At 42.0% G+C, this 17,141-nt stretch overlaps 1 protein-coding gene across 1 annotated transcript in view; it reads right to left on the reverse strand.

Moving 5' to 3' along the window:
• Positions 1-17,141, reverse strand: part of CORIN (corin, serine peptidase) — an 86,951-nt gene that overhangs the window by 52,073 nt on the left and 17,737 nt on the right. Inside the window, exons 2-4 of the mRNA XM_087724780.1 lie at positions 15,417-15,561; positions 11,885-12,262; positions 6,263-6,473 (exon numbers count right to left, since the gene is read on the reverse strand). Coding sequence (XP_087580906.1) covers positions 6,263-6,473; positions 11,885-12,262; positions 15,417-15,561 — 734 coding nt within the window. The remainder of the gene's footprint in view (positions 1-6,262; positions 6,474-11,884; positions 12,263-15,416; positions 15,562-17,141) is intronic.

Here is a 17,141-nt window from a genome sequence, read left to right on the forward strand (position 1 = left end):
GTGTGTCTCTGTGTGTGTGTGTTCTAGCATAACTCTGGAACGCCTCAAGCAATTTCAACCAAACTTGGTACACAGATAACTTACACTCTGGAAACAAATACTGTGGGGGTAAGCCCCGCCTAACACCCCTTGAGCGGGTTGTTTTGTTAAGATACAGCCTGTTATGCCTTAAAATGGCTTCTACTGTACTGCGGTAAAATGGCTTCTAGCGTACAGCGCAGTGGAGTTGCCATGGTAACGGCTTCACAGTACTCCACAAGGGGGCTCCCTCTGGTAAGGGGGAAAATCCAACATTAGAAATTACGTTTTGTCCAGACATTCCCCCCCCCTATAAATAAATAACCGGGCAACGACTTGTTATCAGCTAGTGAATAATAAACAATACAATGAAACTTTGGAACAGGTGGATTTACAGTATTATGACAATACACAACTAAAAGTTTTTTTCGCATCTCCCTTGGATTCTGTCTGCACTTTTTCAAGGAATGTGTACTTCACAGTTTGGGAAACCCTAGTGTGAGGGAAAAACTCAGACTTAAAATTATAACCAATCAATTATAATACAACCAGCTTAATAAAGGTAAAGATGTCCAGCTGTGTCCAACTCTAGAGAGTAGTGCTCATCTCCATTTCTTAGCCGAAGGAACCAGTTGGCCAAAGACATTTTCATGGTGATGTGACTGGCATGAGTATATGCCATGGTGCATGGAACACTGTTACCTTCACACCAAAGTGGTACCTATGTATCTACTCGCATTTGCATGCTTTCAAACTGCTAGATGGGCAGGAGCTGGAGCAAGGAATGGGAGCTCACCCTATTGCGTGGAGCTCAGATCTTGAACCCAAGCTGTCAGCTCTCCAGCTGAAGAGCTGAATGTACTTACTCTCCTAGTGTTTCCTACCCCCATAACAACTTAATAACCATGTAGAAATTATGAGACCATAATGGAGATGGAACAATAAAACACTGACATTTTAAACATAAACATGGCATTGAAGCATACACATTGAAAAGGTACTGCCTTAAGATACGGAATAACATTGGACAGTATGATCTTTGTACTCCAACAATCTTAAAATAGCAAGTTAAGTAAACATAAAATCAGCTGTTAAAAGTCCTGTGTTGCTTAGTTTCTGCCAGTTCCGATTGGAACAAAGCTTTTTCTCTCTTCAGTTTCTTGTCAGGAGATCATTCGCACGAAACTGAAGAAAAACACAACTCCATTTTGTTGCTTGCTGTTTTGGCTTCAAGGCAAAAGATAAATTCCACCATCGAGGGGTGGGGGGGAAATGCTGCTTCCCCACCCCGAAACAAGCATTTCCTGAAACAGCCACCTGTCCCCAATGTTACAATACTGCTTCAAAATCTAGAACGTGATCCATAGAAAATCGTTTCCCACAGTGATTTTGTTTTTGAGGGAGACAAAGCTATCTGAATGAAGAGTTTTTGTTTTTTGGGGGGGGTTCAACTGCCTTTATGTAGCGCAGTGTTTCTTAATCTCGGCTTCTTTAAGATATGTGGATCTCAACTCCCAGAATTCCTCAGCCAGCCCTGCTAGCTGGTGAATTCTGGGAGTTGAAGTCCACACATCTTAAAGAAGCCAAGGTGGACAAAAACTGGGTTCCACCACAAAACCACGTTCGACTAAAGGGCGCTTGACGAAACCGCGTAACTGATGTCATCACAGCGCGACAACAGCGCGGAGAAAAAAGCACGCTGTAAATGCTAAACCTAAAATTAACCCCTAAACCTAAACCTAACCCCCCTAAACCTAATCCTAAACCTAACTCTAAACCTAACCCTTAACCTAACCCTAAACCTAACCCTAAACCTAACCCTTAACCTAACGCTAAACCTAATCCTAACCCTTACCTAACCCTAAACCTAACCCTAATCCTTAACCTAACCCTAAAGCTAACCCTAACCCTAACCCTTAACCTAACCCTAAAGCTAACCCTAAACCTAACCCTTACCTTAACTTGAATCGGCTTGCTTTCAAAGCGCTATTTAAAGCGCCCTTCTTTCTCCTCGCTCGCTGTAGTCGCCCTGTTGATGACGTCAGCGACACGGTTTAATTGGGCGCGCTTTAGTCGAGCGCGGTTTTGTCGTGCCACGGAAAAACTGATGTAGAGGAATTGTGATAGGCAAATGCAAGGTAACAGGAGCCAGAATCGGCAGCTGGCGATAAAGAAATATAAACCTAAGGATGTTGGGTTACTCTCAGCCATTCTCCCAATTCAGGCAACCTGAGGGCATTGCTTCATAATGACCCTACAAAATTGAAGCTTATTACAGTTAGTCCTTGACTTACCAAAGTTCATTTAGTGACTGTTTGAAGTTACGACAGCAAAAACTTGTGTCCATTTTCCACACTTAAAAGCACTACAGCATCCCCATAATCAAAATTCAGACGCTTGGCAACTGATTCATATTTACTACGGCTGTAGCGTCCCGGGATCATGTGATCACCATCTGTGACCTTCTGACAAGCACAGTAAATACAATACAATAGTAGAGCTGGAAGGGACCTTGGAGGTCTTCTAGTCCAACCCCCTGCCTAGGCAGGAAACCCTATACCATTTCAAACAAATGGCTATCCAACATCTTCTTAAAGACTTCCAGTGTTGGGGCATTCACAACTTCTGGAGGCAAGTTGTTCCACTGATTCATTGTTCTAACTGTCAGGAAATTTCTCCTCAGTTCTAAGTTGCTTCTCTCCTTGATTAGTTTCCACCCATTGCTTCTTGTCCTGCCCTCAGGTGCTTTGGAAAATAGCTTGACTCCCTCTTCTTTGTGGCAACCCCTGAGATATTGGAAGACTGCTATCATGACTCTGCTTAACTGTTTAAAAAAAGCCTCTAAAAAGCGCTCTCTACAGGAAGAAGCAGGAGAACGACGTGCCTCATCTACGTCAGGAATTTTTCGGCTTTAACCCTTGCTTAACTCTGCTCGAGTCATAATAAAAAGTCAGACTAGATGAGGCACCTCGTTCTCCTGCCGCCTCCTGTAGAGGGCGCTTTTTTAGAGGCTTTTTTAAACAATTAAGCACTAAGCAGAGTCATCCATGGTGACTCTGGCAGCAACTAGCTCAGCCTGACCTCAGCTCTTGCCTTTTTCCTTTTACATTTTTTTTTCTTTTCATGATGACAGTGGTGAGGCTCTGCCTTCCCTGCCTGCATGTCCCTGCTTATGTGTATGTTAATTAATTATTGACAATTACAATTAGAAGCAATATTTTTTTTTCTGCAGGCTCCTGTATCTGTCAACCAGTTCTCCATTTCACATATGATGCTTCCTTGACAGCAGCCCTTATTCACTCAACTTCTGCTCTTTATCAGACACATATCCTAATTCCCAGGCACTTTAAGAAGCTTTTAATAACTTTATCCTTGATGTGGTCCTCCCTTGTCACTTCAACACTATTTCTTGATAACTTTAAAATCATGGTTCTGATATTCCACAGGAACAAGCGGTGGGGAGTCTCCTTTATTTTACAACATTGCGTTTTTATTATTTTGCATTTCATTACTGAAATAGAAGAGTAATCCTGTGATTAATTCTGAGCCTGTACAGACTTGTTACATGCTGGTAGTTATTGAAATGGCGGTTAAGCATAATTTTTTGGAGTGTGGTCAATATATAATTTAAGAAAAATCTGTTTTATTTAAAGCAGATGTTCTTACGATTTTTCATATGCCTATCAATCTTTCCAAGTGTAATATGCTCCATATGTATGATAAATACGATTTTAATTCGTAGAATTATAGCTTCCTTTGTCTGTTGTTAGGAATTTTGGAAGTTGGCCCCAAAACATCTGTAGAACACCATGCTAAGGAAACTCCCTACCGTCAATGCTGATCATAGTTCTGCTTCATTGCTTGATCTCCGTTTGAAATGATTCTAGCCTAATTTTGTAAATGCTAGAACAGGGATGTCGAACTCCAGGCCCACTGGCCGGATCTGGGTTTGACTCCCTTGTGCTAAAACAATAATAAATATAAGTCTTAATACATGGAAGACTTAGTAAAATCCTTGTTCATTTGTGCTGGAAAGCATAAATCCAAAAAGTTATGAGATGGAAGAATGGGGTGTAAGTTGTCTGTGATATATTTACTCTTAACATTCGATTTATCCGTCATTGTTAACTATTCTCATTCTGAATATTGCAGTCAATTAGCAGGTAACCAATAATATCAAATCAGACATAAAGTATTTATCAACTAGCTTTTTTTTCCAAGTTATAAAATACCGCAGCTTTTGCACAAGAGTTTTAAAAGAAGAAAAAATGTTCAGGTCACATTTGCTTAATCTCCAATGTTTCATTTTTCTAACTTACATTCTGCTATCTGAAGAGTACAGTACACTCCACACGTCTTTGAATAATGAAATTCATTTTTAAAAAAATAGGCTACTGTATTTATAAAAGAATTAACTTTGTCTAGCTAGTAAGGAAAGCTGAACTTTCCTGATTTCTGTACTGGAGCATACAAATTGTGAAGGGAGAGAGGGGACATCAACTGCACTTTTTCCTTTGCTCCATTCCTTCAATCTTAAATACAATGTTTTGCAGCCCCGATAGGAGCTAAAGGGGAGGAAGGGACAGAAAACAAAGGAAGGGAAGAGATGCTGTTACTGCTGCTACATCATCTTTTCCTCGGTTGTCATTTCATATTTAAACTTCATATTTAAGCTTCATATTCAAGCTCCGGCTCTCCTCAATTAGAGAGATCACTTTTTGCTGACGTTTAAGATGAGGTGAGGCCTGTGGGACTTAAACTTCATAGGCACAGAAAGAGAGAGGGGGGGGGGAGAGGGAGGGAGGGAGAGGGCGTGAGTTTTCTCCCACCTGCCCTCAATTTTCACAGCTGCAGATGTCGGATGTTGGGACCCAGAGTTTTAACTCTGTCACTTCTTTCTGTATTTAAATCAGAGGTGCTAAACCCCCGTCGTCACGTGACATATCGCGACTTTCCCCTCCCTTTGCTAAACCGGGGGTAGGCGTGGCCAGGGCGTGACGCATCCAGCCCGCGGATTTGACACCTCTGATCTAAATGAACATGTTTAATGGCTGATGACTGACTCACACCCACATGAGTGAGCCTGAAACACAAAGTTTGCTACACTATATTGCCAAAAGTATTCGCTCACCCATCCAAATAATCAGAATCAGGTGTTCCAATCACTTCCATTTTTGAATGGTCAAAAATTCCCATAAACACCGTCCTGAACTTTGTGGACAGCCTTCCCAGAAGAGTTGAAGCTGTTATAGCTGCAAAGGGTGGACCGACGTCATATTGAACCCTATGGATTACTAATGGGATGTCACTTACAGTACGTTCATATGCGAGTAAAGTATGTCTTGTAAAATAAAGTCTTGTACAGTATGTGGGCTTGTATTTATTTTTTATTCTGAATTTTTTTCCTGAACTTGGCAGGCTAAGAAATCCTGTGATTAGCACTAATGTAAGAACAGCACTTAGATTTATTAAAGGTGCAATAATTCCATCCCACTATAAAACAGCTAATTCAGATAAGATATAATTCACTGAAACTGAAGACAAAGATTGGTTTCAATAGCCTTTTTCAAAATGCCACATTATTCATTCTGCCTTCAAATTAAATGGGGATTAGAAACATCTGTGCCAAAATCATAACCCGTAATCCCTAATAAGATTAGTCAATAAACTTGCTTTATTCAGGTAGTACAATACTAAAGGTAAAGATTCCCCTCGCGCATATGTGCTAGTTGTTCCCGACTCTAGGGGGCTGTGCTCATCTCTGTTTCAAAGCCGAAGAGCCAGCGCTGTCCGAAGACGTCTCTGTGGTCACGTGGCCAGCATGACTAAACACTGAAGGCGCACAGAACACTATTACCTTCCCACCAAAGTGGTGCCTATTTTTCTACTGGCATTTTTACATGCTTTTGAACTGCAAGGTTGGCAGAAGCTGGGACAAGTCACAGGAGCTCACTCCGTTACGCGGCACTAGGGATTCGAACCGTCGAACTGCTGACCTTTCTGATCGACAACCTCAGCATCTTAGCCACTGAGCCACCACGTCCCACTAGTACCATACTACAAATAGTTAGTTTTAAAACAAATAGACATATTATATATACTTCTTGCTGCTATTTTTTTCCCCTGATAATCTTCTGGTATAAACAGTCTTAGCTGTAAGTTTCCTGTGAGGTTGTAAAACTTAACACTTACTCCACTGCCATCAGTAATCTTTAATAGCTAACTAGCTTTGCTTCCCAAATACCTGTTGACACCATCGCTGATGCACTGAGGAAGAGCAAGGCTGCATCCAAACAGCATAATGTGTTGATAACAGCCGAGGCGTTTGAGATAACCAAAGAACTTGAGAAATTTTTCCATTTCAATGCTTCTCACAATGGAAAGAACTGATCTCAGAGTAGTCCGGTTATATGGCAGCATTTCACATTGGCTGTAGTTGATGTTTATGCACAAACCTGCAAAATAAGAACATATTCGTGATAGATACTAAGGAAAGGGTCTACTAAAAGTCGCAAGGGCCTACTAAGAGTGTAGAGAAGAGCAACAAAGATGATTAGGGGACTGGAGGCTAAAACATAATGTTAGGAATATAATCTAACGCAGTGATGTTGTGCGGTGAGGTTTATGGCTGGCGAGGCAGTCCTCTCCCCAGACGCCCCACTGACTGAAGCGCTTTCTTTCGCCCATCTGAGCTCGCGGCAACCCGCCTGAGCTCTGCTGCAAGTTCAGGCGGGTGAAAGAAAGTGCTTTAGTCAGTGGGGTGTTGCGGGAGAGGAGAGAATGCCTGAGCATTGCATTTATTAAAGGAAAAAGAAAAAAAAGGAAATTTGAAGGAAAAGAGGGAGCATGGGGTGGGGGGCATCAGAAACAGAGGAAGAGAGGAAGAAGAGTGAGCGCGACGCTGCAGCTTTAAAACAGAAAGACAGAGTTGAGGTCCCGCTGAATGGCCGAAAGGCACGCCGGCACTTTAAAGTGCATGCCGCCGTGCCCCGCCTCAGAGTGAAACATGTCCTGCTTTATGGCCGGGAGGCGTGCTGGCACTTTAAAGTGCCTCATGCAGGGCTGGGCAAGTCCCAGAAGACGGGCGGGAGCCCCTTCGGTCACCATCCCTGAGGAGCCACCGCCACTGCCTCACTCCTCCTCGTCTTCACCGCACGTCACTGAATCAAAGCGTCCACAACGTATCACAGAGTACACTGCAGAATAGATGCAGAATAAGATACCGCTTAATGTACCACAAATTTGCAGGTCTGTCGTTGCTTCTTCCTTAAATAAGGGAGAAGTTATTTAATGTACTTCTAGCTATAATATTGGCAATTAGCCCTTATAGACACAGGGAAACGTTAAGGTAATAAAACTCAACAGCTGTAATTTGAATTTCCAAAGGTAGCCATCTAAAACCTGTTCTATAAATATAATGAACGATGGGATCAAATTCAATGTATGCTATCACATCTGTTTCTGAATTGTTTTAATGTGATAATGTTACTTAAGGAATATATTTTGCAGTGTACTTTATATTTTGACTACTTAGACAAGTATGTCTCTTCATATTTGAATCACTGCAGTGAATACATTCACACCAGATGTCTGTCTTGTTGGAAGAAAGAAAAATTTCAAAAAACAAAATACAAGAGTCTAATACTTTTCGTACATGAAAAATAAAGTCTGCAGAAGGAAACAGTTTGATACAGTGTGAGTTCATAACTCAGTTTAATCAAACCAATATCCACTATAGAAGTTCAAGAGCAAAACTGGATAAACTTTCCCCTAGGACTTCTTTGATCCCAGTTGGAGCAAAAGAAAATAGAAATATTCTCAATGGAAAAAAAAATTGCCATGAGGTCTATTCTTTTGTTTAATTTTGTGCCAAAAGAAGATAACTATTCTCAAAATAGCTAAGCCTTTCAACCAAGAACAAAATAACCATTTACTATAAATGCATTAGTTATGGACCACCCTGAATATCTATAGTAGTAGTCTTAGTAGCTACTCCTAGTAGCTATAGTAGTCTTAGTATAAAATGAAATTCAAGGGTGAAAAGAGTAAGGTTCTACATTTCTACATTTAGGCAAGAAAACGAAATGCACCGGTACAGTATAGGTGGTACCTTGCTCAATAGTAGTAACTGTGAGAGATATCTGGGAGTCCTAGTGGACAACCATTTAAATAGGAGCCAGCCGTGTGCAGCAGCTGCCAAAAAAGCCAACACAGTTCTAGGCTACATAAACAGAGGGATAGAATCGACATCCCGTGAAGTGTTAATACCACTTTATAATGCCTTGATAAGGACACACTGGGAATACTGCATCCAGTTTTGGTCGCCATGAGGTAGAAAAGATGTGGAGACTCTGGAAAGAGTGCAGAGAAGAGCAACAAAGATGATTAGGGGACTGGAGGCTAAAACATAGGAAGAATGGTTGCAGGAACTGGGTATGTCTAGTTGAATAAAAAGAAGGACTAGGGGAGACATGATAGCAATCTTCCAATATCTCAGGGGCTGCCACAAAGAAGAGAGAGCAAAGCTATTCTCCAAAAGCACCTGAGGGCAGAACAAGAAGCAATGGGTGGAAACTAATCAAGGAGAGAAGCAACTTAGAACTAAGGAGAAATTTCCTGACAGTTAGAACAATTTATCAATGGAACAACTTGCCTCCAGAAGTTGTGAATGCTCCAACACTGGATGTTTTTAAGAAGATGTTGGATAACCATTTGCCTGAAGTGGTGTAGGGTTTCCTGCCTAAGCAGGGGGTTGGACTAGAAGACCTCCAAGGTCCCTTCCAACTCTGCTATTCTATTCTAGGAGAGTTAAGTAAGAAGTTCATTCTTGTACTCAACAATGTGACAAGATTTTTTTCTTGTTGCTCAATTTCATGCCATTATGAGTAAAGCATTGGAAATATTTTTTTTAAAACCCTGTAACTTCATATAGAGGTAATGAATTATAGATTATTGCTATCTGTTGTTTAATTAATTGCCCATGGATGTAATTCAAAGGAATGCTAAGCGTATTATATATAAAACTGAAATTATACGTGATTGAGTCAGCAGGCATTAGCAAAACAATATGTAAGAATTATTTCCCATAATGAGTTTCCAGTCAGATATAAACTTATTAGGTTAATTTGGGGGGGGGGGTGAGGTGATCAAACAGAAAATATGTTTTATGCCATGGCTTGCTGAATAAGCCAGAAAAGGCTGGGCCGGAGTCATATATTGTGATACTATGACAAACTATGGCACACAAACCACAATAGGATTGGGATTTTTTTTGCGTAACACATTTAAGTTCAAAACAAACATACCTCCTTATGTTTTAAATTAGAACACATGTGAACTCAATATACATCTTAAAAATGAATACAGTGTTAAATAAAATAAAGAGCTTTGTGCCATGACCATCCTTACGGTTTATTTCTGGTCAACCAAACCAATTTCATGGTAAATGCAAATCCATCAACACTAACTAGCCATCAGGAAACACAATGAAAACTCCTTATTTGCACGACACATGGACAAATTGAACCATTGTTTCAACAGTGAGCCTCCGAGGCCAACTTAACTCCCAAAATGTTAGAGAATTCCTGGAAGCTTGGCACTCAGACATATCCATCATAAACAGGCATACAGAAATAAAAGACATCTACATAACATTCAGAAGTGACCATCAAAACACCACAAGACCTCCCAGCCAACAATCAACACTCAGTGGAGATCAGGGGTGAAATCCAGCAGGTTCTGATTTTTTGAGTAGTTCAGAGAACCGGCAAATACTATCTCTGGCTGACCCCAGAGTGGGGTGGGAATGGGGATTTTGCAATATCTTTCCCCCAGGAGTGGGGATTTTGCAGTATCCTTCCCCTAGAGTGGGGTGGGAGTAGAGATTTTGCAGTATCCACGTCCACAGAACCGGTAGTAAAAAAATCTGAATTTCACCACTGGCAGAGATTAACACTGAGCAGTAAATGATACCCCAATTAAGGGACTACCAACTCAGTAAACATCAACTTACTCAAGGAATTACCCCCACCAACCCTGAGAGGAAAAGCCACCTACACGTAAAGAAGGAGCAAACTCCTTCTAGCATGGGTATTACCTAATAGTTGGATATGAATTGTGTGCACGAGAACTTTTCTCATGTAGAGAGCCCCAAGGACCTCACCATTCAATCACTGAGCTATAAATATTCTTCTGGGGCTACTTACCCTACTCATAGCTACAACCAGTGACGTGTGGTGAGGTTGATACCTGGTGAGGCTCAGCAGGGCAGCAGTCGGCCTCGGCGGAGGGGGGGGATTTGCATGGCGGGAGCAACCAAGCGCCCGGGTCTGCAGCAAAGGCGTTTGGTGGCTCCCGCGATGCAAAGTGCCCCGCTGCCCCCCCCCGCTGTCCCGGCCTGCATCCGCTGCTTCTCCAAGCTCCGCCGCTGGAAGTCCCTGATCGCCTCTGGGGGAAGGCTGAGTGAAAAACGGAGCAAAGCTTCTCTGCGGCCTCCCGGCGCTGCGCAGAGGCTCTTGCGGGAGCACGTGTCAGCGGCCGGCGGCCTGGAGTGGCCCCGGCTGTGAGACAAGGGAGCACTTAAAGTAGCCGCTGCCGCTGCCGCCATCACCGCCCCGCTGGGCTGGAACCTGGTAGCAACTATCTTGGCTTTAATTATTTAAAAATATATATTTTCTTTTTCCTGAGGAGACTGGTGAGGCTCCGCCTCCCTTGCCTCTAGTGACTGCACGTCCCTGCACTTGGCCAATAAAGGGTTCTAATTCTAATTAGAGTTAAACGAGAGTAATTATTTTGGGACTCTAGCCAATGAAGCCAGTCCCTTAAATAAACAGTTTTAAGAAGTGGAGCAGCTGCCCTTTTCAAGCACAAGTTGCTTAATGTACTTTAACAAGCTTAGAGGTACTTCCTAAGCGACAGCATACCTCTCTTGTTGACTTTTCCAAAAAATAAACAGCTTAGTTTGCTGTTGTCCTGGTTGGGATCTGCAACAGCTCACCTCTGCTTGTATAAACATGTTCCCAATAACCACTTAGGCATCTGGCTGTGAGGGACTCAACATTATTAAGTATCTTTTATCTAATTCAAATGAGGAAAGCGATGCTATGGAAACCACCTTTGCTAAGTACAGGTGCAGTAGTCCTCGACTTACAACCACAATCGAGGCCGGAATATATGTTGCTAAGTGAGAATAATGTGAAGTGCGTTTTGCCCCCCATTTCACGACTTCTCTTGCTACGTTTGTTAAGTGAATCACCGCAGTTGTTAAATTGGTAGCACTGGCGTTAAGGGAACCCGGCTTCCCCATTGATTTCTGCTTGCCAGAAGGTCGCAAAAAATAATCACACACCCAGGGACACTGCAACCGTCATAAATCATAACGTCATAACAAGAGCCGAGGTGGCGCAGTGGTTAAATGCAGCACTGCAGGCTACTTCAGCTGACTGCAGTTCAGCAGTTCGGCTGTTCAAATCTCACCGGCTCAGGGTTGACTCAGCCTTCCATCCTTCTGAGGTGGGTAAAATGAGGACCCGGATTGTTGTTGGGGGCAATAGGCTGACCCTGTAAACCACTTAGAGAGGGCTGTAAAAGCACTATGAAGCAGTATATAAGTCTAACTGCTATTGCTATTGCTATAAATACGAACCCGTGGTCAAGCATCCAAATGTGAACCCCAAGACCATTAGAGGCCAAGGTGCTAAGTGTGAAAAATGGCCCTGTCCCCGTTTTTCAGCCCTGTTGTAACTAAATGAAACGTTGTAAGTCGAGGATTACCGCTAACAGATTCCCTGCAAGCATACAGATGTTTCCAATCATCACACCACTTCCGTGTGACCTAATTTAAGAATCCATATTAATATAAACTTACCTTTTTTCAAACCCACGTCTTGCACAGCGGGTGGTATTGTAGGTTTCACAGTAGGGTCAAAAAATGCCTTGCTCATGACTTTGATGGATGGGTGGGTGGATCCCAGCTCCTCTTCCGTTGACCAGTTTCTATTGGTCAAGGTCCTTTCATCTGTAATATTAGTTTTCACTGCTGAAGTTTCAGAGGCAACCTGAGAGGTTCCTTTAGATATACTCATATTTGGGTGCATCTGGTTGAAATGAAAAGACTGATTCGTTGTCGAAGGGGTCAGCTCCATTTTATTGTCCATTGATGGAACCCCAACCGAATCACTCTTATTCATGTTAGGAAAATGAATGTCGCTTCCATTTGAATGAAGGCACTTTTTACCCAACGAACCTGCATTGCAAGAAAAATAATAAAGCATAATCAGCGTATCCAAAATGTATATTAACTTCCAGGAAAACATTCCATACACAACCTGTTCTATGAAAAAAGACAGTTGAAAGCTGCAATATTGGAAGGAGAAGACGCATGTTTTATTTTCTTCTGTTCTAATTTTAGCCATCATGACAACTGGTTACCAATAATTTTCCATGGATTATTTACTTTCCCAGTTTTCATCTAGCCAGTTGTACCTTTAAAAACCTACTTTAGGTAAAAGTAAAGGTTCCCCTCGCACATATGTGCTAGTCGTTCCCGACTTTAGGGGGCGGTGATCATCTCTGTTTCAAAGCAGAAGAGCCACCGCTGTCCGAAGACGTCTCCGTGGTCATGTGGCCGGCATGACTAAGCGCCGAAGGCACACGGAACGCTGCTATCTTCCCACCAAAGGTGGTTCCTATTTTTCTACTTGCATTTTTACATGCTTTCGAACTACTAGGTTGGCAGAAGCTGGGACAAGTAACGGGAGCTCACTCCATCTAAGTGCTATTGCTATTCACTGAAGAAATATATAATACATATCAAAGATAATATATATCAACCATGCTATCTTTCTTTTATCACATTTCCTTGCCTTTTTGCTAACTTCTCCATATTATACTGCAAAATTATCTATTAAGGAGGAAAGAATGGCCACCTCATGTCTTCAGACTGGTACAATCAACAGCCAGACAGATGGAACCGTCCCAATCAGTCCAGGAAAACCGATGAGCACTAATTAATTAATGAGTGCTAAATCTTAGCAACTTTAAGATATGGACTTCAACTCCCAGAATGCCCCAACCAGCGTATCTTAAAGTTGCCAAGATTGAAAGACACTAAGCTAAAGGATGATTTGACACAAGGTAAATGAATCTTTCCGCTTTATGTAATTACAGTGGTCCCTTGGTGCTCAACTGCTTTGAAATTCATCGAATTTGGTTCTCAACACATGTTGTGGCGAACATTTTGCCCAGATGTTCATTGTTCGTTTGGTACTGGATAAGTGGTAGGATTCAAATAATTTAACAACTGGTTCTCTGCCCTAATGACCAGCTGAGTAGGTGGGGCTCGGTGGTCATGTGACTGGGTGGGCGTGGCCAACTCAACATCACTCAGGTCAATGGGCGCTTCGCCTTAGCTGTTACAATGTAGTAAGGGTTAACCGGAGAGGCAGTTTCTATAAGCAGGGCAATCAAGATTAGGCTAGAAACAACACCAGAATGTTTCCTTCCTGCCTTCCTTGCAGGATTTTTCCACTGTGAAGTGGAAAAAAATAAAATGAGATTTCTTCCAACAACCGGTTCTCTGAACTGCTTAGAAAGTTAACAACCGGTTCTCCCGAATAGGTGCGAACTGGCTGAATCCCACCACTTTACTGGATGCACAGGCTAGAACCTGGCAGTGTCAGCAGCCTCGTGACACTACATTATTCCTTATTTGTTTGGTACTCATCATTTTTGGTACTTATTGCGCCTCCCGGAACCAAATAACACTGAACACTGAGAGGTAACACTCTATAGTAATTTAAAATTTCCTCCCCCGTTTCTCAAGAACCTGGAGGAGGCTGACTTAATAATTTTCAACAGCAGCTACCCAGTGGAGGGAAAGCAGTGCCCCAAAATAAATTCCTTATTGGCCTTTAAGTATCCCTGGGAGCCTTGGGCATTTGCTCACTCTACAGCAAAAAACACAGAAACAGAATTTTTGCATTCTTCCCAAGAGCATTGCAACTGGAAGTGAAACAAGCTAGTGCTGTCAGCTACAGAATAATACTAGATTAATTCTTCACTCTCCCACTGTCCTTATACTGTGGATTTAGGGGAAAAAATACTATACATCACATTTTTCAGACACTCTTGAGTGAATACATCACACTAAGCCACAAATCATAGTTTACAAATGTATATTTAGCCCAAGCCAGTGATGGCAAACCTTTTAGGCATAGAATGCCACAACTGGAAGGTGTGTGCCACAGCACTGGAAACCAGCTTGCCAGCATGCATGTGCCCTCGCCTAGGAAGCCGAGGTAGAGAAGTGGTTAAATGCAGCACTGCAGGCTACTTCAGCTGACTGCAGTTCAGCAGTTCGGCTGTTCAAATCTCACCGGCTCAGGGTTGACTCAGCCTTCCATCCAGAGGTGGGTTCCTACCAGTTCGCACCTATTCGGTAGAACCGGTTCGTCAAATCTACCGAACCGGTTAGAAGAGCTTCCACCAGTGGACCCGGAAAGCAGGCCACACCTACAGAAGAGGTTCCAAAGCTTTTTGAAACCCACCACTGGTCCTTGGATATGATTATTCTACACTATCATGCTCATATTTATAAAACTCAGTGCCTCTGTGAAAGGTAAGGATGACTACTGTGTTTGTGGTGCAATCAGAACATTGCGTGTGTTGAAGTTGTTTTAACGCAAACCAAAGATGCCTTTTAAAAAACAAGTTTACATCATATTTTTATGCATGCCAGTGCTGTGTGTGAGGTAATTTAAGCTGGTTCTGACAAGTGTCGTCGGCATCTTCGTATTTGGTCACATGGGCGGCAAGCCACTCCCATCCAGTCACATGGGCGGCAAGCCACTCCCACAAAGGAGGCCACACCCACAGAGTAGGTTCGAACAATTTTTGAAACCCACCACTGCTTCCATCCTTCCGAGGTGGGTAAAATGAGGACCCGGATTGTTGTTGGGGGCAATATGCTGTCTCTGTAAACCGCTTAGAGAGGGCTGAAAGCCCTATGAAGCGGTATATAAGTCTAACTGCTATTGCTCGGAAACCCGCCAACCAGCTGGCTGAGCTGGGGCGACAGCGTGCATCACTGAGATATATCAATTGGCTCCTTTCTCCTCCTCCTCAATGCGCCAGCTTTTCAGAAGCTGTTAAAAAGAAACGATTCCAGCAAAGCTTTAATTTATGCAGATTGGAATGTAATGCAATTGCCTCTGAATGCAATTTCTTCAGGATAATGTAGCTCCCGCAAAGAGTTTTGTTTTGCTTGCCTTTCAAGACGGAAATTAGTATCTGAAAGATGGCTTTCTTACACTGCAGAAAAACAAGGATGCCATCATTTTGTGCGAACACGTGATTGATGAAGTTCAACGTCCTTTACTCATCTTTTACGATATACTCACCTACGAATGAAAGGAGGATCGCAAACGCAAGTATAAGGGCGCAGATGCAAGGAATTAGTATCAGCAAGAAGAGCCTGAAGTGTTTTGCAGAGGCCAGTTTCTGAGAACAGCTATCCTCCATTTTATCTTCATCTGTTCCTGGAATCTGAAACAGAGAGAGACTGAGAGTTATAATATATTATTTTTTTTATAAAAGCTTTTTTATTTTTCAGTTTTAAAATACACACATTCCATCTTTCCTTAAGCAGCGTATCATCTGGGCGCAGATATTTCTGTGCAACATTATTCCATAAATTCTAATACATTGTACAGTTAAACCATATTCATTTTTTTCTCGACATATCTTCTAGAGCAGTCATGGTGAACCTTTTTCTTACGGCGTGCCAAAATTCCACGGGCCCACTCAATCTCCCCGCCCTCCTGCGTGTGAGACCCCCCCCCCCAGTGCATGCGCGTGTGACCTCTCCCCAGGCTCCAGAGGCTTTCCTGAAGCCAGGGGAGGGCGAAAATGGCGTCCCCTGGCCCTCCAGAAGGATGAAAAATCAGCTGGCCGGTGCACGCATGCGCGCTAGAGTTGATGGCTCACGTGGCATCAAATACTGTATGTCTCTGCATGCCACAGGTTCGCCGTCATGGTTCTGCCGTAACTTCTAATATATACAATAATAACATTAATTATAATTATTTCCATCATACTATTGCTAAGAGTTATCATTTTGTTCTTATCTCTATCTTAAAACATTTTCTATTCTTCTTTTTACCTTCTTCTTTTATTTCCAATTTCCTTTTTTGTTCTCTAACCATTGATAAAATGCCTCCCGTATAATAATCAGATCGTTCTTTCTCCTTAATGGCCAATGTTAATCTGTTCGTTTCTGCACATTCTAATATTTTCCTAATCACCTTCTCTTCAGTAGGAACCTCTTCACTTTTCCATTATTGTGCAAATACAATTCTAGCTGCGGTTAATATATGAGTAATTAAATATGTATTCTGTTTATTATAAGTGTCAGGCAATATCCCCAACAAAAACATTTCTGGTTTCAACTCAATACGTTGCTTTGTCATCTTTTCCAACCAAGAATTATAATTCTATTTGTACTCTGTAACAGAAAACTGCCATCAAAATATCAAAATATACCGTATTTTTCAGAGTATAAGACGCATCAAGATTTTTGAAGAGGCAAATTAAAAAAAAAAGTTTGCACTCTGCAGACCTCCCCAAAACAGCCCAAATGCTGTATTCAGTGTATAAGATGCACCCAGATTTTCAGCCTCTTTTTTTTTAGGGAAAAAGGTGCATCTTATACTCTGAAAAATACGGTATATTTTTATTATTTACATATAAGTATATTGAACACAGTGTGACTGTCCTGGCGTTTCATCTGCCATAGAAACCAAAGTGAAAGATAAATAACATATATACTACCCTGTTTTCCCCAAAATAAGACCTTCCTGGATAATAAGCCCAATCAGGCTTTTGAGTGCATGCACTAAAATAAGCCCTCCCCTGAAAATGTTGCAACATAGCAGTAGCTATGATGTGACCACGCTTGGCACCTCCGGCACCTCAAAAATAATAAGACCTCCCTGAAAATAAGGCCAAGCGCTTATTTTGAAGGTCAAAAGAAAATAAGATCATGTCTTACAGACTGCTAGTCTTATTTTGACCAACATATTCATTGTAATACATATATAATATCTCATTTCAGGTCTACTTTTTTT

This window comes from Thamnophis sirtalis, unplaced genomic scaffold (assembly GCF_051295495.1).
Source record: "Thamnophis sirtalis isolate CommonGarterSnake01/CBP01778 unplaced genomic scaffold, rThaSir2_p1.2 scaffold_10, whole genome shotgun sequence".
Taxonomy (NCBI): domain Eukaryota; kingdom Metazoa; phylum Chordata; class Lepidosauria; order Squamata; family Natricidae; genus Thamnophis; species Thamnophis sirtalis.